This window comes from Procambarus clarkii, chromosome 74 (genome assembly GCF_040958095.1).
Source record: "Procambarus clarkii isolate CNS0578487 chromosome 74, FALCON_Pclarkii_2.0, whole genome shotgun sequence".
Taxonomy (NCBI): domain Eukaryota; kingdom Metazoa; phylum Arthropoda; class Malacostraca; order Decapoda; family Cambaridae; genus Procambarus; species Procambarus clarkii.
Genome location: NC_091223.1, coordinates 14,015,861 through 14,041,015, shown reverse-complemented (window position 1 = coordinate 14,041,015; position 25,155 = coordinate 14,015,861). Strand labels below are relative to the sequence as shown.

Sequence of the window (25,155 nt, the reverse complement as noted above, 5' to 3'; positions counted from 1 at the left end):
AACCTCCTCCCTCTCACATTCCGGAGGACTATTGGGTAGTCCCTCTTGACTCGAGAACACTCTGCCAGCCATCACAGTTCGAGAGAACAGGGAGCAAGGTCTATATTCGATCCCGCAAGCATACGTCGCTGTCGGAGAGGAGGAAGTGATGGAGGAAGTCACAAGATGAAGATGGTGTAAAGCAGGATGTGTTGGAGAGGGTGGTGGAGAGGGGTGATGGAGAGGGGGAAAGGAGGGAGTGATGGAGAGGGGGGAGAAGAAGAGGGAGGGGGTGAAGAGTGCAGGCCAAGAGGGCAGGCCAAGAGTGCAGGCCAAGAGGGCAGGCCAAGAGTGCAGGCCAAGAGTGCAGGCCAAGAGTGCAGGCCAAGAGGGCAGGCCAAGAGTGCAGGCCAAGAGTGCAGGCCAAGAGGGCAGGCCAAGAGAGCAGGCCAAGAGGGCAGGCCAAGAGTGCAGGCCAAGAGGGCAGGCCAAGAGTGCAGGCCAAGAGTGCAGGCCAAAAGGTCGTTCAAACACAACAGTAAGACATAAAGAATAATATTAGCTATTTCGACAGGCCAATTAGTGTTTATTAGGTGAAACTTTAAACAAAATGTCCCCCCAGGAAGCCTCAGGCTTCCCTTCGTGTCCCCAAGGAGTCCCAGGCTTCCCTTCGTGTCCCCAAGGAGTCCCAGGCTTCCCTTCGTGTCCCCAAGGAGCCCCAGGCTTCCCTCCGTGTCCCCAAGGAGTCCCAGGCTTCCTTCAGTGTCCCCAAGGAGTCCCAGGCTTCCTTCAGTGTCCCCAAGGAGTCCCAGGCTTCCCTCCGTGTCCCCAAGGAGTCCCAGGCTTCCCTTCGTGTCCCCAAGGAGTCCCAGGCTTCCCTTCGTGTCCCCAAGGAGTCCCAGGCTTCCCTCCGTGTCCCCAAGGAGTCCCAGGCTTCCTTCAGTGTCCCCAAGGAGTCCCAGGCTTCCTTCAGTGTCCCCAAGGAGTCCCAGGCTTCCCTCCGTGTCCCCAAGGAGTCCCAGGCTTCCTTCAGTGTCCCCAAGGAGTCCCAGGCTTCCTTCAGCGTCCCCAAGGAGTCCCCAGGTTTCCTTCAGTGTCCCCAAAGAGCCTCAGACTTCCCTTCGTGTCCTCAAGAAGCCTCAAGCTTCCTTCAGTGTCCCCAAGGAGTCCCAGGCTTTCTTCAGTGTCCCCAAGGAGTCCCAGGCTCCCTTCAGTGTCCCCAAGGAGTCCCAGGCTTTCTTCAGTGTCCCCAAGGAGTCCCAGGCTCCCTTCAGTATCCCCAAGGAGTCCCAGGCTTTCTTCAGTGTCCCCAAGGAGTCCCAGGCTCCCTTCAGTGTCCCCAAGGAGTCCCAGGCTTTCTTCAGTGTCCCCAAGGAGTCCCAGGCTTCCTTCAGTGTCCCCAAGGAGTCCCAGGCTTTCTTCAGTGTCCCCAAGGAGTCCCAGGCTTCCTTCAGTGTCCCCAAGGAGTCCCAGGCTTCCAGCAAGGTCCCCAAGGAGTCCCAGGCTTCCTTCAGTGTCCCCAAGGAGTCCCAGGCTTCCTTCAGTGTCCCCAAGGAGTCCCAGGCTTTCTTCAGTGTCCCCAAGGATTCCCAGGCTTCCTTCAGTGTCCCCAAGGAGTCCCAGGCTTCCAGCAAGGTCCCCAAGGAGTCCCAGGCTTCCTTCAGTGTCCCCAAGGAGTCCCAGGCTTCCAGCAAGGTCCCAATAAGAATACACTATACAGGAAATAGTTTACGAGGAGCGGGAAGCATAACACCGCCATGCAAGCAACCTTAAGTTCCCTAGTGTCCGGAGGTCACACCAAGGAGCAGTGTCTTAATTGGCTTGTTAGTGAGCGTTCGGGACCTCTGGTTGGCTGGCTGGCACCTCTGGTTGGTTGGCTGGGACCTCTGGCTGGCTGGCTGAGACCTCTGGCTGGCTGGCTGGGACCTCTGGCTGGCTGGCAGGCACCTCTGGTTGGTTGGCTGGGACCTCTGCCTGGCTGGCTGGGACCTCTGGCTGGCTGGCTGGCTGGGACCTCTGGCTGGCTGGCTGGGACCTCTGGCTGGCTGGCTGGGACCTCCGGCTGGCTGGCTGGGACCTTTGGCTGGCTTGATAAACAACCCCTTGGGATAATTTCCCAGTTGTTTGTTAAAATTCAGTGTTAATTACCCTGAGAGGCAGAGGTAAGCATTCTTGAAGGTCACAAGCACCAACAGCCTCGTCCCCTAACACCCACCAACACCTGCCAACACCCACCAACACCCACCAACACCCACCAACACCTGCCAACACAAGGGTTATGGGAAGCTGGATTGTAAAAACATGTCCCAGTACTATCATAAGTGGTTAAAAGGAATGGTTGTGAATATAAATCACAATAGTAGTTAGTGTTGGTGGTTGTAGTGAGGGAGTTGTAATGATGGAGAGGTGCTAGTGGTGGACGGGGTGATGGAGGAGATGAGAGATGTACATAAGATGGAAATGATGGAGAATTAAAAACCATATCAGTTCCTAAACTGTATTTAGTGGACCCAAAGCGAGGGACAATACAGGTACAGATCAGGCGCAACATAGATATATGTGTGCATACTTATATCTATGTCTTTAGATATGTGGGGGTCAAAGCATTTTACAATGCTTAGCAATGATATCAGCTGCTATCATGCTAACGCAGTTCAATGCGAGAAGGAAGCCATTTTCACCTTTCAAAGTCAAAATGGATTCCTTCTCGCATTGAACTGTGTTACCATGATAACAGCTATCATTGCTAAGCATTGTAAAATGATTGTAAGATTGGGTATCAATGTCTCGGGTGAGGATAAACTGGTACTCGCTATGAGGCAAATTTGATTGAGATTGAGTATAGAGCAGCCACCTTGCGATGATTTCGGGGTTCAACGTCCCCGCAGCCCGGTCCTCGACCAGGCCTCCTAGCTAAAACAAACCTTTATAAATGAGGCGCCGGTTTCTATAATATACAGGTAAATCCTGGTGTTAACATCTCGTGCATTCCTGAACTGAACTCGTAATACTCATAATACGAACTCATAACTCCGGACACTCACATAATTCATCTTCATAAAACTCGATAGATTAGATTAATAACATCAAATACTAAACAAATATCATTAATAAGCATTACAGAATATTTCATACAAGTATTGATTTTGTAATTTTAAGATTATTCTCATATTTCGCATTAATACAGTTTTTATGAATAAATAATTAACTTTGTCAATTTTCTGACTAATGATCAAATGTGTATCTGTTGTAATGAACCTTCATCAAAGGATTGCATTCATCAGAAATTGGAATGGTGACTCATATTGGACTAGAAATTCAATGGCACCTATGTATATTCGCCTCATCGTGTAGCTTGCTTCTCCCGGACAGGCCCCCACATTTTGTGTGAATTACCACCCTGAAGTTCACGCGACAACTTATTTGAAGTCACAGAAATCCTAACCTTAGATAATCAATATAATCAATGCTAGAATCATCTGAAATTAATCTTAAAAAAAATTTAAGCCAAGAAACTCCACAGACACGCGCACACACACTTATGTACCCCCGAGAAACCTCAGACAGGTCCATCTATAGACCATACGCACAAGTATCTCTAGCAACCACACACACACACACAGGTACTCCAAGAGACCACACACACACAGGTTCATCTAGAGACCACACACATACATGTACCTTCCCCCCCCCCCCCAAGAAACCACAGACACACCCTCAAAGACACATCAAAAGGCCACACTAAAGAAGAAACAGGAGTCAAAAGCCACACAGGATGTGCGGCTCTAAGGACAAACTTGGCATGAAAAAAAATATGGTAATGGGACAATTAGAACCGCCCTTCGACCTGTTATTGAGTCGACAGGAACATCTGTTCTTCACCAGCTTGCCTCTGCTTAGCAAGGAATGGGCAGCAGAGGGTGAGGTTGGATGGAGAATATGAAGACAAAGGTTGGGAAGGACCCAACCTCTCCCCCCCTATGGTTACCTTGAGATGATTTCGGGGCTTAGCGTTCCCGCGGCCCGGTGTGACAAACTCCCAGTTATATCCGACCAGACCCTTATATCTAGCTACATCAGTACTGGTTATCTTTTATACAACTGCAATGTTATCATCGGCGTTATCGTCATCACTCTAGCCGGGTTGTGGTGGAAATGTGGGCCTGCGGGCCGCTCCAAGCAACAGCCTGGTGGACCAAACTCTCACAAGTCAAGCCTGGCCTCGGGCCGGGCTTGGGGAGTAGAAGAACTCCCAGAACCCCATCAACCAGGTATATGTGGGCCTGCGGGCCGCTCCAAGCAACAGCCTGGTGGACCAAACTCTCACAAGTCAAGCCTGGCCTCGGGCCGGGCTTGGGGAGTAGAAGAACTCCCTGATTGATACCTGGTTGATGGGGTTCTGGGAGTTCATCTACTCCCCAATCAACCAGGTATCAACCAGGTATCAACCAGGTACAGACACTTTGCGGGCAGTCAGTACCTAGCAGAGAGACACGTCAAGTAGTACACAGACACAACGACCACCTTAGAGAACTCTCTTTAAGAACAAACACATTTGGGGTTTCTTTAAACATTCTTTCTCTTGAGACTTTCTCTTCCTCCCCCATTGTCTTAATATCCGGCCCCTCCCCCACCTCCCTCAACCCCCACCTCCCTCAACCCCCCCTTCTCTAACACCTCAGCCACTAACACCCCCCCCCACCAACCTTCCCCAACTAAACCTACCAAGCTATATTGCTGCCTAGTTTACCTATAGTTTACCTGTAGTTTACCTGTAGTGGGTCTCGAAGGGTTATCCCCGGCCCAGTCTCCACAAGTGTTGCCAACAGGTGCTCCCAGACTTCACAACCCTATAACCATTTGGTCAATATTCCCACAGTTTCAAAGATCAATAATTTAGCACCAACACCACCCCCCCTCCCCCCCCCCCTCAAGCGGCCACACGCAAAAATATATATCAAATCAATATTCAAACACGCACGCGAAAATTATAGCCGATTATATTACTTCAGAATATACTGATATCAAATGGCTATCAGCAATATACAAATGGCTTCAGAATATACTGATATCAAATGGCTATCAGCTATTTAGATTTTTGACCTGCTATCCCCTGGAACGTCGAAAACCCGGTGCTTTATTGACATTAAAACCAGAGTAATATTTACGTTTCCTCGAAGATTTTGATATCTTAGGTGGGGTAGGTTTGGTGGACTGGTCAGTTGTGTACGCTTTAAGTGAGGCAAAACCACTTCAAATATGACGCTTGTCAAGCATGATGCTCTATTATACCATGGGAGGTATATATATATATACCTCCCAACATATAGGTATATATATATACCTGCCAACAGCTAATTATACACCTGTTATACATTATTCCTGTCCATCCTGGCCAGGCTTCGTGTGGCGTGCCGCCTTGCTCGTCCTGGGGAATACAAATCTTTGTTTACATGAGGCGGCAGCCACATTTGGCGGGAAATGTTGCTATGGTTCTTCTGTCCCTGTTGCAACACTGTTCCTCCCCCTCTCCCTGTTGCAACAGTACCCTCCCCCCCTCCCTGTTGCAACAGTACCCCCTTCCTGTTGCAAATACACTCACGGCTCAAGTGCATAAACTGCTGTGTGGTAAATTCCAAGGAAAATACAATACTTTAGGCACGTATTTTTGTAACTAAATCATTATTTACCAAGATGCATAACCCCTAATCGGTTAATAATAAATATAGCCATAATAATAAATAACTTGGACCCAGCAGACTGTTGCTTGGAGCGGCCCGCAGGTCCACTTGTAGGAATCTACGGGCTCACCATAGCCCGTGTTACTTGGAACTTTTTGTTCCATGTAGCGAATCTTTAACAACAAACAACTTGTAGGAACATGTCGATTTTTTGTTTTTTGGAGCCATATATTCGGATCGAACCTACGGTCCTGGACTCCTAGTCGCTTCGCCAACGGGCCGCATTAGACACTTCATCTTCATTACACACAGAAATCACAATAGCGTGATGCATTAAATGAACAAATCCACAAGGGCCGTGACGAGGATTCGAACCTGCGTCCAAGAGGAACCCAGACGCTGCCTTAATTGACTGAGCTTGGGTTCCGGGCCTCCGCCGGGAGTCCATGGGGCCAGATTCACGAAGCAGTTACGCAAGTACTTACGAACCTGGGGCCAGATTCACGAAGCAGTTACGCAAGCACTTACGAACGTGTACATCTTTCCTCAATCTTTGACGGCTTTGGTTACATTTATTAAACAATTAACAAGCGTGAAAACTTGCCAATCAACTGTTGTTATTGTTATAAACAGCCTCCTGGTGCTTCGGAGCTCATTAACTGTTTAATAATTGTAAACAAAGCCGCCAAAGATTGAGAAATGATGGACAGGTTCGTAAGTGCTTGCGTAACTGCTTCGTGAATCTGGCCCCAGGTTCGTAAGTGCTTGCGTAACCGCTTCGTGAATCTGGCCCCTGGGAACCTTAACACCAAGACGACGATCGCAGATAAATACCCAACAATAATATGTTTCAAGATGAAGAGTCACAATAACGTGGCTGAAACATGTTGACCAAACCACACACTTGAAAGTGAAGGGTCGGCGACGTTTCGGTCCGTCCTGGACCATTAGATAATGGTCCAGGACGGACCGAAACGTCGTCGTCGTCTCGTCCAGGACGGACCGAAACGTCGTCGTCGTCTCGTCCAGGACGGACCGAAACGTCGTCGTCGTCTCTTCTGTTTCTAATGTGTGGTTTGGTCAACAATAGTCTGTTTACCTGTGATCTGTGTGGCTGTAGCGGAGCACAGATTTCATTCGTAAAGTGTTGGGTGGGCTGCAAACGTACATGTGTACGTAAGACCCCCCCCCCCCCACACACACACTCACACACACACACACACACACACACACACACACACACACACACACACACACACACACACACACACTATGAGGAAAGGCTGCGGGAAATGCACCTCACGACACTGGAAGACAGAAGAGTAAGGGGGGACATGATCACAACCTACAAAATCCTCAGGGGAATCGACCGGGTAAACAAGGACGAACTTTTCAACACTGGTGGGACGCGAACAAGAGGACACAGGTGGAAGCTGAGTACCCAAATGAGCCACAGAGACGTTAGAAAGAACTTTTTCAGTGTCAGAGTAGTTAGCAAATGGAATGCATTAGGAAGTGATGTGGTGGAGGCTGACTCCATTCACAGTTTCAAATGTAGATATGATAGAGCCCAATAGGCTCAGGAATCTGTACACCAGTTGATTGACGGTTGAGAGGCGGGACCAAAGAGCCAGAGCTCAACCCCCGCAAGCACAATTAGGTGAGTACAATTAGGTGAGTACACACACACACACACACACACACACACATATACGTATAAGATACTCAGAGGGATTGACAGAGTGGACATAGACGAAATGTTCACACGGAATAGTAACAGAACGAGAGGACATGGATGGAAGCTTGAAACTCAGATGAGTCACAGAGATGTTAGGAAGTTTTCTTTTAGCGTGAGAGTAGTGGGGAAATGGAATGCACTTCAGGAACAGGTTGTGGAAGCAAACACTATTCATAATTTTAAAACCAGGTATGATAGGGAAATGGGACAGGAGTCATTGCTGTAAACAACCGATGCTCGAAAGGCGGGATCCAAGAGTCAATGCTCGATCCTGCAGACACAACTAGGTGAGTACACACTCACTAGAAATATGAAGAAATTCCTGAGGCATATCACCAGAATAGCCCCTGAGCTGAGAAGAATCAGGAGGCTACCTACCTTACCTTGAGGCTACCTTGAGGTGCTTCCGGGGCTTAGTGTCCCCGCGGCCCGGTCGTCGACCAGGCCTCCTGGTTGCTGGACTGATCAACCAGGCTGTTAGACGCGGCTGCTCGCAGCCTGACGTATGAGTCACAGCCTGGTAGACCCAAGTCGACCCAAGTCGGTCGACCCTGGTAGACCCAAGTCGTAAAAACCATGCTCAATGGAAGAGAGAAAACTGGGGAGACATGATCACCCCATACAAAGTTTTATGGTGGGAACTGCCAGGCGGGGTAAAGGAACAATCTGGCATGTAGTTAACGCACATATTGTGTTAATAAGCAAAGTGATGAAGCCAGACTCCTGGAACGAGCACAACTACTTATACTCAAGAGGCGGGGACCGAGAGCTACAGCTCAGAGTACACCCAAGAATCTCAACACATAACTTCCGTGTAGCTGGATATAAAAAAACATACTATTGTCTGACGCCGCGCTGGAAAAAAAAGCTGTTTGGAATCTTAAGAGGAAGAGAATATTGTGTTGTAATTTAACGCTTGTCTGACAGTGTAGGGGGGAGGATGGGGGGATGTTGGGGGGGGAGGATGGGGGGATGTTGGGGGTGGGGTGGTGGTGGGGGGTGGAGTGGGGGGGTTGGGGAGAGGTGGAGTGGGGGGGGGGGAGCCGTTTGTAACTTACATGGTATTAAAACTGGCAGCTGTACATACCTATCAGTATTCCCGGGCTCACCTTAGCCCGTGCTACATTTCGTTCTGAGTAGCTAAATCTAAAACAACAACAACAACACATATCTATCAGTATCGTACTACGGGGAGGGATTAAGCTCCAGCTCTTGGTCCCCCGAATACCATAGCCTTGAACTTCTTGCATTTCATTTTAACTATTCTGACTTTCAAATTCTCTTTCAAACCTGATTTTAAAGTTATGACTGGAGGTGGCTTCCACAACTCCTCCTTTTTAGAGCATTCCACTTCTTAAACGACCCGCACAAGGTACAAGATCAATTTATTTATGTCTCAGTATCTTGTATATTGTGATCATATCCCATCGGTTCAAGCAAACTTGTTTATGTTTGTTGCAAAGCTTTCTGTGTAGCGAGGAGGTGAATATAGTACTTGTTAACCCTAACCAAGGACGGAGTGGTGGGTAGACTCGCAATGTGAGTAGCCTACCCTAGCCTACCCTAGCCTAACCTTAACCTAACAGAGACTAACAGCTCATTGGTTAGCAAAATGAACAGTTATACTATCCAATCCACCAAGCATTACCAAGAATTGTTTCAGAGTCAGAGTAGTTAACAAATGGAATGCATTAGGCAATGATGTGGTGGAGGCTGACTCCATACACAGTTTCAAATGTAGATATGATAGAGCCCGATAGGCTCAGGAACCTGTACACCAGTTGATTGACAGTTGAGAGGTGGGACCAAAGAGCCAGACCTCAACCCCCCCACAACCACAATTAGATGAGTACCCACTCTCTACACCACCAACCACCACCACCACCCCAACCTACCACCCCCCAACCTACAACCCCAAACCTACACCCCAACCTACACACCCACCTACCACCCCCCCCCCCACGTCTGCAAGCAACCCTCTTGACGGCCACGGATGATATTAATCCTAGTTGACAGGCAGCCAAAGCATCGCCCCCACTAATGACTCGGTAATCGGGTTTCGGGCCGAGGCTTAAACGGGGAGAGCTTTATCAACCCACCAGAAGCAGTCAACAGGCTGCCGTTCCTCACCTGTTACTTACGCCCAGGTACAATAATGGGTAGACCGACGCTTGCCCACTAGGGGAGATATACCCACGTTAGTGCCCCTGCAAACGTGCCCATGGGCCGTCTCGGAGAGTAATGGGTATGGTGGAGGATGACTAGGATAGTGATGGTGAGCTTTGGCTGAACCGTTGGGCTCTTCAACGGAACCCTAAGGCTCCAGATCCCCACTTGGGAACATCAAACTACTGTGGGAACATGACCCTCCCCACACTCCCCATCAGTGGGAAACCTGACCCCCTCCCACCTACCACAGTGGGAAACTGACCCCCCCCCCCACATCCCCACTGTGGGAACCCTGACCCCCCCACCTCCCACCACACTCACTGTGGGAACCTGACCCCCCCCCTCCCACCACCTCACTGTGGAACCTGACTCCCCCCCCACATCCCCCACTGTGGGAACCTGACCCCCCCACCCCCCCTCTGTGGGCACCCGACCCCCACCTCCCACCACCTCACTGTGGGAACCTGACCCCCCCCCTCCCACACCTCACTGTGGGAACCTGAACTCCCCCCCCCCCACATCCCCACTGTGGGAACATGACCCCCCCACCCCCTTTCTGTGGGCACCTGACCCCCCCCCTCTCCCCCCACCTCCCCACAGTGGGCACTTGACCTCCAACTCCCCCTACCTCCCAAGCCCCGCTATCACCCACCAAATGTTACCCTCAGATGAAGCATTTGTCCGGTTATACACTTCAAAATTTTAATTTATGTTTGCATATATTTTATACCAGCCACAAAGGAGACTGAATAGTGAAGAGCAATCAGGCAGAACCGGTTTGTCTGGGCACAGGAGGAGGATAACACGGCCTCCTTCATCACCACTCCAACGAGACAAAAAAGCAAATAAGAAATCAAACGTAACAAACAAATCCACAAGGGCCGTGATGAGGATTCGAACCTGCGTCCGGGAGCATCTTAGACACTGCCTTAATCTACGACATGGTCACAATGGGATCTTTGTGTGCAAATGTAAAGAGTCTAAAGGTGAAAGAAAGAAAATTGTTTTGATGACATATTATTGTACGGGAGCCGGTCGGCCGAGCGGACAGCACGCTGGACTTGTGATCCTGTGGTCCCGGGTTCGATCCCGGGCGCCGGCGAGAAACAATGGGCAGAGTTTCTTTCACCCTATGCCCCTGTTACCTAGCAGTAAAATAGGTACCTGGGTGTTAGTCAGCTGTCACGGGCTGCTTCCTGAGGGGTGGAGGCCTGGTCGAGGACCGGGCCGCGGGGACATTAAAAGCCCCGAAATCATCTCAAGATAACCTCAAGATTGTCATATGTTGAAAATGGCCATCGATTTATACAACCAGTTTTAAAATATACTTAAATAATGTAAACTAGATTAATCCCAAGTAAAAAAAATTACAAAATTGCGTTACCTAATGCCGAAAATTGTCGTACTAGAAAATGGAAGTGGTTGGCGAAAGTGACGTACTGTCCCGTTTTCTGTTGTGGGTCCTCTGGCAGGTTAGGAGGGAATACTTTAATAAATTGACCGTTTTCTAGACGCTGGGAAACTTTAGGAGGATGGCTGGCTGTGTGTGTGCGAGAGAGAGAGAGAGAAGAGAGAGGAGAGAGAGAGAGAGAGAGAGGGAGAGAGAGAGAGAGAGAGATGAGAGAGAGAAGAGAGATGAGAGAGAGAGACAGAGAGAGAGAGAATGAATCATGTTGCTGCCCGCTGGTTGGGTTGACAAATTTCCAGCTGAGGAATTATGCCATAATCATCCATTATTTACCTAACTGCCTACGAAACCAGTACATCTGTCTTCGATCCTGGCGGCTTTGTTGACACTTGTTAAACAGTTCACCAGCGCCGAAGCACTAAAAACTGTTTATAAAAATAGTAATAAACTGCTTTGTGAAGTTTCATGTTCGTAAACTGTTTAATAAATGTAAATAAGCGCCATGATTGAGAAAAGATGTAGCGGTTTCGCAATTAGTTGCGTAAATGCTTGATAAATCCTGCCCGTGGCGTAGAGGGCCCATGATAAATCCTGCCCCATAGCGTAGAGACCCATGATAAATCCTGCCCCTGTCGTAGAGACCCATGATAAATCCTGCCCCTGGCGTAGAGACCCATGATAAATCCTCCCCCCTGCCGTAGAGGGCCTATGATAAATCCTGCCCCCTGGCGTAGAGACCCATGATAAATCCTGCCCCCTGCCGTAGAGACCCATGATAAATCCTGCCCCTTAGCGTAGAGAGACCCATGATAAATCCTGCCCCCTGCCGTAGAGAGCCCATGATAAATCCCGCCCCTTAGCGTAGAGAGACCCATGATAAATCCTGCCCCCTGTCGTAGAGACCCATGATAAATCCTGCCCCTGTCGTAGAGACCCATGATAAATCCCGCCCTTTAGCGTAGAGACCCCCATGATAAATCCTGCCCCTGTCGTAGAGAGACCATGATGAATCCTGCCCCTTAGCGTAGAGGGACAAGACCATGATGAATCCTGCCCCTTAGCGTAGAGGGACAATGATGAATCAACACATAGTTGCATAACAAGAGACCTCCTTGACACCTTGACACCTTGACACCTGTCACTCCTTAAGCATGACAGGAATGACAGCAGCGCGACATGACAATGACAACTGACCCCTGCCAGTGTGGGGCTCCGCCTCACGACTGACAACGTAATACAAATCGTCCGTCGTTAACAAGGTGATTATCCCCAAGTGCACCGGCCGAACTAGGCTGGTCATAACGACCCCTGTGAGATAAGGGCGACGGGCGATCTTGTGGTAGTACGACCTTTCCCAGCCGACGACGACTAACAACAACAAGGAGCCGGAACGACCACATTAGCCACCCGGATAACGATCGAACTGCTGTCCAACGACGCCATCCGCATCTTAACTCCATCGGCAACACACACACAAGGTAAGATTCTCGAAGATAAATCGGGGATTCGGCTTGGACCAATCCTGTGTCGGAGGGGATTTGTGGAGAATGGAAGGGAGGGGAGGGGGGGTGGAGGGAAGGGTAAAGGGAAAGGTGAACCGAAGGACGGTGCATGGCCACCTGGAACATACCTGGAGAGGGTTCTGGAAGTTCTTCTACTACCCCGAGCCCGGCCCGAGGCCAGGGCTCGGCTTGTGATAACTTGGCCCAACAGGCTGTTGCTCGGCCCCGCAGGCCCACATATCCACTACAGCGTGATAGGTCCGGCACTTCTTGGCAAGAACTTATCTAAGTGCCTCTTAAATACATCCATCTTTGTTCCAGCATTATTTATAATGCTTGCTGGGAGGGTGTTGAACAGCCGTGGACCTCTGATGTTCAGTGTTCTCTGATTGTGTCTATGGCACCTCTACTCCTCACTGGTTCTATTCTGCATTTCCTTCCGTATCTTTCGCTCCAGCATGTGATTATTCTATGCAAATTTGAGACCTGGCCTTCCTGTATCTTCCATGTATATATTATTTGATACCTCTCTCGTCTCCTTTCCAGAGAATACATTTTGAGAGCTTTGAGACGGTCCCAATAATTTAGATGTTTTATCGTGTCTATGCGTGCCGTATATGTTCTCTGTATTCCCTCTAATTCAGAGATCTCTCCTGCTCTGAAGGGGGAAGTGAGTACCGAGCACTACTCAAGACGGAACAACACTAGTGATTTAAATAGTATTAACATTGCTGTGGGATCTCTGGATGTGAACGTTCTCATAATCCATCCTATCATTCTCCTGGCCACCGCCGCTATATTTGCTCGGTTATGTTCACTAAATGTCAGGTCGTCAGACATCATAATTCCCAGATCTTTTACATGTTGCTTTCCTTCTGTGAGTAAGTCTGATTGTGTCCTGTACCCTGTGTCCTGTACCCTGTGTCCTGTACCCTGTGTCCTGTACCCTGTGTCCTGTACCCTGTGTCCTGTGTCCTGTACCCTGTGTCCTGTACCCTGTGTCCTGTACCCTGTGTCCTGTGTCCTGTACCCTGTGTCCTGTACCCTGTGTCCTGTACCCTGTGTCCTGTACCCTGTGTCCTGTACCCTGTGTCCTGTACCCTGTGCTTCGTTTAACTTCCTCGTTTCCGCCATACCTCAGTACCTGGAACTTGTCACCGTTAAACATCATGTTATTTTCAGTTGCCCAATCGAAGACCTTATTAATATCTGTAATTAATCCCCTCGTTGAAGGGGTTACCTTGAGGTTACCTTGAGGTGCTTCCGGGACTTAGCGGCCCCGGTCGTCGACCAGGCCTCCTGGTTGCTGGACTGATCAACCAGGCTGTGGATACCCTAACCTAACCTTCACCTGTGAGTGCCGTGTGCTTTCACAAACAACCAGGAAGCTCCAAAATCTTCACCCGCGGTACACCGTCCCAGGGGGGTAGGGGGGGGGTATGAAACAGGATAGGGCAGGGAGGGATGTTTATGAGGATAGTGGGAGGGTACAATTACTGTGGATGAGGAAGAGGGGCAGTCTTAGAGGATGGGGAAAGGGGCAGGGCACAGGACGTCCCAAGGGATAGGAGCAATGAGCAGTCCCACAGGATTAAATGAGAGACAGAGTAAGGACAGGAAAAGAAAGAAAGGAAGGAAGAAGGAAGGAAGAAAGGAGAGAAAAAGGAGGAGAAAGCAGAGAGAAAGAATTATCAAGGGAAAGCACCAAGCCATTACGACTATATAGCACTGGGAAAGGGGAATCAGATTAAAGATTTAGGATGGAACAGGAGGAAGGAATGGTCCCCAACCGGTCCGTCTATTTACCACAAGCTACACAAGCTACACAAAGCTTCCTGGCAATACGTTAGTAATGAATAAATATGATATATTTACTCATTATAATGTTGGTGCTGAATGTACAACACGAAAAAACATCATTTTAATCTGAAAAAGTATCTTTTTATAAATAAATTAGACGAAAATAAAAAGCTGGTGACGCCAAATCAAGTCGACGATCCAAGCGTCGGTTAGGTTAGGTTAGGTTTAGTTTAGTTAAGTTAGGTTAAGTTAGGTTAGGTTTGGATAGGTTAGGATAGGATAGGTTAGGTTAGGTTAGGTTAAGTTAGGTTAGGATAGGATAGGTTAGGTTAGGTTAGGTTAGGTTAGGTTAGGTTTGGTTTGGTTAAGTTAGGTTAGGTTAGGTTAGGTTAGGTCAGGTCAGCCTAACCTAACATATCATATTTATTCATTACTAACGTATTGCCAGGAAGCTTTGTGTAGCTTGTGGTAATTAGACGGACCCTCCCCAACCACTTATGGACGGTCTGGGGGATTGAACGCCGACTTGCACGAAGCTCTACCGTCGCTCTACCGTCCAGCCCAAGTAGTAAGACGGAGGAAGCAACGGAGTAAAAAAAATCTAGAGAATTATAATAACGGCCACAGCGAATGATTTAATGAAAGATGATTTTCATGTGTGGGATTTATGGCGTCTGGCCCCATGGGTCCGAGCCCTAGCGAGGAGACGAATCCACATGTGGGTCCGGGCCCTAGGGAAGGGGTACCCACATGCGGGTACCCACAGGAGGAGAGGAAGACCAGGGGAGCAGCAGAAGGCGCAGCAGCAGGTGTCGTCACGCTACACTGGGTACTATAACAGGTGTGCCCGGGCATCACCCAGCGCTAATTATAAGCATTAACGTTTCATGGACAGGAACTGAAGCTGCAGGTGTGGGCAAGATGGTGGGTATAGTGGAGGGGTTCGTGCGTCTAGCAGCAGCAGGAGCAGCAGCACCTGTACGTCTGGCAGCAGCAGCAGCAGCACCTGTACGCCTATAAGATAACCTCTCAAGATAAGCAGCATCATCAAGCCCCAGACACGATTCTTCTAAGAATACCTGGAGAATACCTGGAGTGGATTCTGCAACATGTTCTGCACCCCAATCCCGGCCTGGTTATCTTGAGGTTATCTTGAGATGATTTCGGGGCTTTTTAGTGTCCCCGCGGCCCGGTCCTCGACCAGGCCTCCACCCCCCAGGAAGCAGCCCGTGACAGCTGACTAACACCCAGGTACCTATTTTACTGCTAGGTAACAGGGGCATAGGCTGAAAGAAACTCTGCCCATTGTTTCTCGCCGGCGCCTGGGATCGAATCCTGGACCACAGGATCACAAGTCCAGCGTGCTGTCCGCTCGGCCGACCATGACTCTTGCTCTTGGAGAAGTACCACAAGTCTTGTGCTCAATTGCTAACCTCTTGGCGTTAAGAGCAAGACACGATTTGTCAACATGGTTAACAGCCCGGTAACAACCTACCGATAACGTCACAAGCTCGCTAATTGGTCTGGCTTTTTACTAACTACCCTCCCCCCCCCTCCACCCTCCCTAATCATCTTAATCACCACCAATTAAGGCTTTTAATAGTTTTTTGGGATTTGTTCAGTTAGCAAACAGCTAAACTACTAATATACCTTTTTTTTGGAGGGGGAGGGGAAGGGTTGTGCGCCTTGCCCCTACCCCCCCCCCCTCCTCCTCCTACTCTAGGTGTAGAGGTGAAAGGGTGAGAGAACGGTCAGGGAATGTGGGGTAGGGGAGATAGGGGCAGTGTTTTGTTACCTGGGTAGGGGAGGGTAGGGGAAGGTAGGGGGTAGGGAAGGGGGAAGAGGAGGGTGGAAAGAGGTGAGGGAATGTTGGTCGATATCACTTTAACTCCTTACTAAAACCACCCCTCCAACCCTCCACCCCCCCTACCCCCCCTAGCGTGGGGATTAGTTTTTGTTTAATGTTTAGGCTTAGAGGGCAGCTATTTCCCCCCCTCCCTCCCTCCCTCCCTCCCTCTCTATTCCCTCCCTTCCTCTGCCTCTTCTACTTTCGAACCTACTTCCCGGCATATCCTGTTGACCTACTGGCTCCTGACCTGTGGCTAGCCTTCCCTGGCCTGGGGGGCTGTTTACCTTCGTAGCACAAAGGGAGACAGCCATCACAGTCAGGCTGATCCACTAACACCTACAGAAACGTGTCCAGTTCTCTCTCTATGAAGCTTCCAGCTACACTCTTTTCAATGAGGGGCCTCGGTAGCAGAGTCGGGTTCGTTCCCGACTCACACTCGGCAATTCTGGGGGTTCGAATCCCATCTCTCTTACTCCAGTATGTTGTAATATTATACACGTTTGGAACTTAACCCTTCTAGTATCTTTAATTTGTATATTCTGAGATATCTGCCATGCCCCCCCCCCCACGTTTACAGTGAGGACCCCCAATTCAATTTCAATTTCTTTCTTTATTATGCACCCCATACCCATGCCGTGGGCGGTGGTGTAAAGGATTACAGAGGCACATAATCGGTTCAGGAACTGAACCCTCTAGTTCGTTTAGCTAAGCAAATAACAATCTTTTGAGACGCTAGTTACACAGTGTCCGAGCTAAGCAACTAACATGGGGTGAGGTAGTGTCATATATGGTGAACTATTGTCATATATGGTGAACTATTGTCATATGTGGAGAGTTAGTGACATATGTGGAGAGTTAGTGACATATGTGGAGAACTAGTGACATAATTGGTATGTTTATCCTGCACACCCCCCCCCCCCCCATCCAGTAGGCAGCGGTGGATAGGTTACAATCATTTTCTACATATATTTATCAAACTGGGGATATTTGGCTAAAATCTCAAGTAGTGGATCACCTTCTTGAGATGATTTCGGGGCTTTAGTGTCCCCGCGGCCCGGTCCTCGACCAGGCCTCCACCCCCAGGAAGCAGCCCGTGACAGCCGACTAACACCCAGGTACCTATTTTACTGCCAGGTAACAGGGGCATAGGGTGAAAGAAACCCTGCCCATTGTTTTCTCGCCGGCGCCTGGGATCGAACCCAGGACCACAGGATCACAAGTCCAGCGTGCTGTCCGCTGGGCCGACCGGCTCCTTCACCTTCAATGAAATATTTACACATCTTGGATATTTACATATGTGTGTATATATGACTCCATTCAGGCTTGTTCGCACGTGTGTGTATATATATATATATATATATATATATATATATATATATATATATATATATATATATATATATATATAGAATAAAATGTATGACAACCTCTCACGGGTGTGAGACGAGGACGTAGACTACTGCGCTACAGGATAATGTCCAGCAGAGCGAGAGACAATATAGTACTGACCTGCTCAGGTTTGAGACCAGGAGGAACCCACGTATACTCCTCAAGAGCACAACCGGAGTCATCATCACTCTGGCTGTGTCGTTGGGGATCTGTGATGAGGCCGCCCACGCCCCCAAACACCCCGCCCACACCCGAGGGCTTCTTGATGGGCGTGTCATGCTGCTGCTGCAGGTTGTGGGCGTGTGGGAGGTCGGTGAGGGCGGGCGGGGTGGTGGTGGTGGTCATCTCCCCTCCACAATGCTCTTCACGGGGGCATTTGCAGTTCCGACACACTTTCCTGCAAGCAAAGACAGACAGACATTTAAAACATGAACAAATCCACGATCCAGTAAGTTCAGTAGAACTTCGGTTTCAACCCTTTTAACCCCTGTCGTAGCTCAGTCGATTAAGGCAGTGTCTGGGATGCTCCCGGACGCAGGTTCGAATCCTCGTCACGGCCCCTTGTGGATCACGTTAGTGTGATCTCTCTGTGTGATTTAAAACATGTACATCGACATCCACACTACACGTAAAAATTACCCCGCAATGTGTATTTAACGTCATATACAGCACAATTTAACACTGTGTATGTGTGATATCGTACAGTATAATTAACACTTACATATGCCATATTCACGAACCATTACTAAATTATTGTCCTTTATCCTATTATTTACACATTTTTATCCTAGAGAGAGAGAGAGAGAGAGAGAGAGAGAGAGAGAGAGAGAGAGAGAGAGAGAGAGAGAGAGAGAGAGAGAGAGAGAGAGAGAGACAGACAGACAGACAGACAGACAGACAGACAGACAGACAGACAGACAGACAGACAGACAGATTACAGAGAGGGATAATTTACAAATCATCACAGCCAAGACAGCAACAATCTACTATCTCACCCCCTAAGGGCCAAGGGACCACCACTGTCCCTTGCGTGAACACGAGTAATGTATTCGCTTTTTTAATTACTACCTGTCTCTGTCAGTGACGAAGTGCTCAGGGCAGAGGAGGGAGACATTATCTAACACAGTGCACAGTTACAAACCCGTTAAGATTTCACCTTCGATTCACCAGAGCAGAGGAAGTTGTTAAACACATATGGCAAAATCTTACTGAAGCGACCATACGGGTCATACATTCTCATCCTCCGCCCAGGTAAACCAGAAACGAGCATCACTTAGTGGGCCAGCCAGAGGCTTAGGGCCCGCGCAGGATTATCCCTGCTAAAAAGAAAAAAAAAAAAAAAAGAGGAGGGAGAGAGACAGAAGGAAGAGAAAGAGAGAGAGAGGGAAAGAGAGAGAGAGGGAACACGAAACAGAAGGGAAAGATGCAGTCGAGATTGTAAACATCTTGAACATCACAAGCCTTATTATTTTCTAAGGAAGTCTTAAAACTTCAATTCATTAAGTCATTCTTGCGATAATTATCAAAACACCAAATTGTTTTTGATATCTTGCTCAAGGTTCCCCTTCTATCAGAGAAAGTTATAGAGTTGGTTCTCTAATATCTGCCACCAGAGGGCTACACGGACCAATAACAATGGTTCTAATATCTGCCACTAGAGGGCTACATGGACCAGTAACAATGGTTCTAATACCTGCCACCAGAGGGCTACACGGACCAGTATCAGTGGTTCTAATATCTGCCACCAGAGGGCTATACGGACCAGTAACAATGGTTCTAATATCTGCCACCAGAGGGCTACACCATGCCCAGGGGCCAGATTCACGAAGCAGTTACGCAAGAACTAACGAACCTGTACATCTTTTTCTCAATCTTCGGCGGCTTTGTTTAAAATTATTCGTAAGTTATTATTCGTTCGTAAGTGCTTGCGTAACTGCTTCGTGAATCTGGCCCATGGGCTCCTGCAGAATGGTCAGGTGAACTAGGCTTTTGGGCGCCACTGCGAAACAATTTGGTGTAGGAATCATAGCCTCGTTGATCCGATAGGCTTTGCAGGTGCTTATCAAGCTCCCTCTCAAAGGCGGAGTGTTAGATCATTTACATATATCAGAAACAAGATAGGACCGAGTACAGAGCCCTGTGGGACTCCACTGGTGACTTCACGCCAATCGGAGGTCTCACCCCTCACCTAATACCTAATAATTGAGGTTATACAATGGACTCGAACTCGCATCCAGATCTCTTTCCAGAAAAGACAGCATAACAAAGGCTCTTAACACCTTGGTATGCAGATCTGACATGGCCCTTACGACTAGGCACCCTTATCCAATCACGCCAATAACGCAAGCTCTGCCGTTTATTAAGAGCGCTCTTAAGTCTGCCGTCATTCTGGATTACTAAGAGCTCATTTGCGTAGCGTAACTGCCTACATAACGCCTAGTATTAAATATAAGACGTGCTCAATTAAGCCCAGATGAGAAACTATAAATTACGCCTCCACAAACTCGCCAGTCCATCGTTAATAGCCATCATTAATAAAAACCAAAATGGGGTTTTTAGTTAATCACAACTGGGGGGAAAAAACCCCCATCAACTCACCTTCCCGGGCATAAAACACCTTGTAGATGTGTTTAAAACCTGCTTCACCTTTCACATCTCAAGATAAAAAAGATAGACGTTTCACATATGCTAATTTGGCGTTATAGGAGGTATTAATGCGTCGGGAACACGACTCCCTGTCGCGTGACAATGGTTGTCGCGCGCTCAATTGCCTAACCACAGATTAAACAAGTTTTATGAAGACATTTACCAAGGGATTGGAATCTACGAGTGCGTTGAAATCTCTCGCTTGCGCGGTCTAGCGTTCCTCTCTCTCTCTGTCTCTCTGCCTGTCTCTGTCTGTCTATGTGTCTCTCTCTGTTTCTGTCTGTCTGTCTGTCTGTCTGTCTGTCTGTCTGTCTGTCTGTCTGTCTGTCTGTCTGTCTGTCTGTCTGTCTGTCTGTCTGTCTGTCTCTCTCTCTCTCTCTCTCTCTCTCTCTCTCTCTCTCTCTCTCTCTCTCTCCCTTGAAATGAGTGAACCAGATCCACGCGTCTTAGAATACATATACATAGCTAGACACATCATGCACACATATACATATCCAGAGACGAGCACAAGACCTCAATTCACCACGGTAAAATTATCAACTTTTAAAAGTCACAGTCAAAATGAATACATATACAACCAACCCAAGCGGAGGATATTATTAACCACACTACCCTCCCCCCCCCCTAGCGGAAGGGCCAAGAAGCTGGCGCTGTAAATAAACCGACAAGCTTAAGCTTAGATACATTATCTCTGTCGACGAAAGACTTCGACAGGAAATACCTGTTTGGTGTCAAAAAAAAAATGCCACTTAGTAAATTTTTTTTTGTCTTTGCAGCGTCAGTAAATATCCTAACGATATTTTAACTGTAAAACAGACATGCGAACTGACAGAGAAGTGATTGTAAACTGTGTTTTATAAAGACAGGTTAATAGGCAATTAACAATAATATGCGCGTAAACAGGTGTTCGGGTTTGACCATAACTTTAAATGTAGTGTTCGGGTATAATCTAAAATTGGTGTTTAATATAATTAATATAATTAATTAATTAATTAATATTAATTAATATAATAAAACCAGGTAATTTATTCACCTACTTCTTGTGCTGAAAGGGAGGGGGGGTTTAGTTGAGGTTATCTTGAGATGATTTCGGGGCTTTAGTGTCCCCGCGGCCCGGTCCTCGACCAGGCCTCCAGCCCCAGGAAGCAGCCCGTGACAGCTAACTAACACCCAGGTACCTATTTTACTGCTAGGTAACAGGGGCATAGGGTGAAACAAACTGCCCATTGTTTCTCGCCGGCGCCTGGGATCGAACCCGGGGACCACAGGATCACAAGTCCAGCGTGCTGTCCGCTCGGCCGACCGGCTCCCCTTTAACTACTTAACTACCATTAACTTAAGGGTGTTAATTGTTACGTTTCTTAACTACGACCTGGGATCTGGCCTGACGTGTGATAGCTTGGTCCAACAGGCTGTTGCTGGGAGCGACCCGCAGGTCCACATATCCACCACAGCCTGGTTGGTCCGACACTCCTTGCAGGTAAATATCTAATTGTTTCTAGAATACTTTGACTTCTATTCCGGTAAATATTGTCCAACTACTTGGGCTGGACGGTAGACCGACGGTCTCCCTTCATGCAGGTCGGCGTTCAATCCCCGACCGTCCAAGTGATTGGACACCCTATCTTTCCCATCCCAAATCTTGTCTTGACCCCTTCCAAGTGCTGTATAGTCGTAATGGCTTGGCGCTTTCACCCCTCATAGTTCCATTCCGGCAAATATTTCTTATGTTTGCTGGGAGGATGTTGAACAGCCGTATGAACCTGTGATGTTCACACAGTGTTCTGTGTAAAGTGCGGTCGCGTATTTCTCTCTCGCGGGGCGTGAAACTTGCGTGGACAGTGACAGATCGCGCTCTCCGCGCTGCATAATGCGCTCTTCCCTTACCGCAATTACCATTGTTCGCGATATTCGCGCCAGGTTAGCGGATGTTAGTATTTCGGCCTTTGAGCAGGGAATTGTGGCTACAATAATCATCCTTGTCAGCCTCGGCTAGCAATTACGGGAACAAAGCTGTTGACCGAAAGATTTTCACTAACCGACATTTGGTATCACCGGAAGAGTCGAGGCTTCAGAGGCATCCGAGAAGTTTCTGGAAAAGCGGTTACACGGTTACCGTTACGTTTTTTGAAATTTTGAATTTCAAAACCTGTCTACCTCTTTCCCCATTTCGAACCCCTTCTCCTTCCCCCACTCCCAGCATGTCCACACCACTTCCTCACCCCCAAACCCACACCATTCCTCCCTCTCTAATCCTCCTCGCTCAACCACAACCGAACCCCAAACCCACATTCCCCCCACCTCAACGTCCGACGTTGCCATAACCTTGACCAGCTAACCGCCAATCCCCGCCTAGCACCCCCACCCCAACCCCCACACACTCCCTCCTTCAACTACACAAGTCAACAATAATCAACCCCCCACTTCCCCCACCCCCCACACACACCCCCAACCCCACGTGGCTCAGTTCACAAGACACTTCTTCCAGCGACGACAAAATTCAGAATTCTGAATTCAGAATTCAGAGCAAAGTAAGAATTATCAACAAGAACACACACCATGAGCACTACAAGGCGCGCCTCTGGGACCGTCTCTCCTCCATGGAGGCTGCGTTATACCCTGGGTGTGATATATATATTGCCAATTATTGTCTTGCCCTTTATAGGCATATACTAATATATTAGGCTTTGTGGTCGAGGCTGCAATTGCCTCCAACAGCAAATGAATAACATTTGAGTGGCCTCCTGCTGCAGCTGCATCCTATGCAGCCTCCTGCCAACAAGAAACATCCCCCTGGGGGCCAGGGGTGACCCCTGGGGCCAGCAGGGGGAGGGACATGCTGAGCAAGAGGAAGGTTAGCGACCAGGGACCGCCAGGCTGTCAGCTGTCCATGCTATGCCCAAGCTGTTAGCATAGACCATGTGTTTATTTAAATCAGATCTCTTGTCTAATTGCTCTAACCTTTCGCTACTGGTTGAAATCACCTCCGCTGGTTAATTGGTGGGGGGTGGGGGGTGGGGGTGTGGGGGGGGGAGCGTAGTGGTCTCCAAACACCACAGGAAGACACAAATCCGCCAGGTTGCTCAACCCATTCAACCTTGACATCACTCTCGTGTGTGTGTGTGTGTGTGTGTGTGTGTGTGTGTGTGTGTGTGTGTGTGTGTGTGTGTGTGTGTGTACTCACCTAGTTGTGCTTGCGGGGGTTACCTCCCCCATCCACACCCGTCCTAAGCATTTCCACCTTCTGCTAAGACTCTTGTCAGCACGCTGCATGGTTAACCCCTTCAGCTGTCACGACCAAGCCACCGCAGGCGGCCACACCTGACACCCTCCAGGGGCCGCTTGCGGCAGTAACTGCCCACCACAAGCCTGAACGCTAAACATTAGAGCCGCACTAACAGCCACGAACCACTTGAAAATGCGTCCGAGAGGACGTAATTACAGGCATTTGAACTCATCCGCGCAGATAATTAACGTAAATGGCCAGTTTACACGGCTTTTGGCCCTTTAACAATGCATGGCACTCTGAGGCCCTGGCACTCCCTCTCTCGTCACCGCCTGTAGAGGTGGTGTGATGTTTGTATATGTGCATACATACATATACATACACGTATGTGTGTGTGTGTGTGGAATACCTCTCAGTCTGGGATCTTAGTTTAACCCTCACACGGCAGCAGCACTCTCGGTTGCAATTCTTTTGACCATGTCGTTGCGCAGTCGACTAAGGCGCGTCTGGGATCATCCCGGACGTTGGTTCGAACCCTCATCACGGCCCCTAAGGATTTGTTCACCTCAGAGAATCCTCCCCAATCACCCCCACCAAGAAACATATCCCACAGCCATCCATCACCAGTCACCAATCCAAGGGATGATTTAACGACCCCCCACCGTCGCCCCATTACGGCCAATCCCCCCCTCCCCCCCCCACTCATCAATTATAAGCCCAGCGCCCTCACTCAGGGCCGCGATTGGACGTGCCAACGCGCGGATTAGTCAACGGTGAATCAGATTGTGTGTAATGAAGGTGTTATTATGGCTCCTGATTAGCTAGTCACCAGGCCAGATTGGTGAAGCTGTCCCTCCATTACACTACCGATTTTTAACGGATTCGCCGACACCGTAAAATCAAATGCAATGGCTAGGTTGCACTGCAATCAGGTCAACATGTCCTGGGACCAGATTCACGAAGCAGTTACGCAAGTACTTACGAACCTGGGGCCAGATTCACGAAGCAGTTACGCAAGTACTTACGAACCTGGGGCCAGATTCACGAAGCAGTTACGCAAGTACTTACGAACCTGGGGCCAGATTCACGAAGCAGTTACGCAAGTACTTACGAACCTGGGGCCAGATTCACGAAGCAGTTACGCAAGTACTTACGAACCTGGGGCCAGATTCACGAAGCAGTTACGCAAGTACTTACGAACCTGGGGCCAGATTCACGAAGCAGTTACGCAAGTACTTACGAACCTGGGGCCAGATTCACGAAGCAGTTACGCAAGTACTTACGAACGTGTACATCTTTCCTCAATCTTTGACGACTTTGGTTACATTTAACAGTTTACAAGCATTAAAAAACTTGCCAATCAACTGTTGTTATTGTTATAAACAGCCTCCTGGTGCTTCGGAGCTCATTAACTGTTTAATAATTGTAAACAAAGCCGCCAAAGATTGAGAAAAGATGTACAGGTTCGCAAGTGCTTGCGTAACTGCTTCGTGAATCTGGCCCCAGGTTCGTAAGTGCTTGCGTAACTGCTTCGTGAATCTGACCCCTGAACTATATACCTAATCACTCAACGCTACAACCCCCATACTTGTTACCAGGGGTCAGGGGTAGTTAACCCCTGGAATGCTCTATAGGCAGTGATGTAAGTGGAGGCAGACGCCATATATAGCTTCATATGTAGATATGTTAAAGAGCCTTCAAGAGTCGCAGGAACCCGTACACCAGTTGAATGACGGTTGAGAGGCGGGACCAAAGAGCCAGAGCTCAA

General features: G+C 48.7%; 1 protein-coding gene across 1 annotated transcript in view; it reads right to left on the bottom strand.

The window, feature by feature from the left end:
• LOC123767331 (protein prickle) overlaps positions 1-25,155 on the bottom strand; it is a gene marked incomplete in the record, with an annotated part of 316,302 nt that overhangs the window by 67,096 nt on the left and 224,051 nt on the right. The window contains 1 exon segment of the mRNA XM_069312959.1: positions 17,636-17,912. Within this exon segment, the coding sequence (XP_069169060.1) occupies positions 17,636-17,912 (277 nt within the window).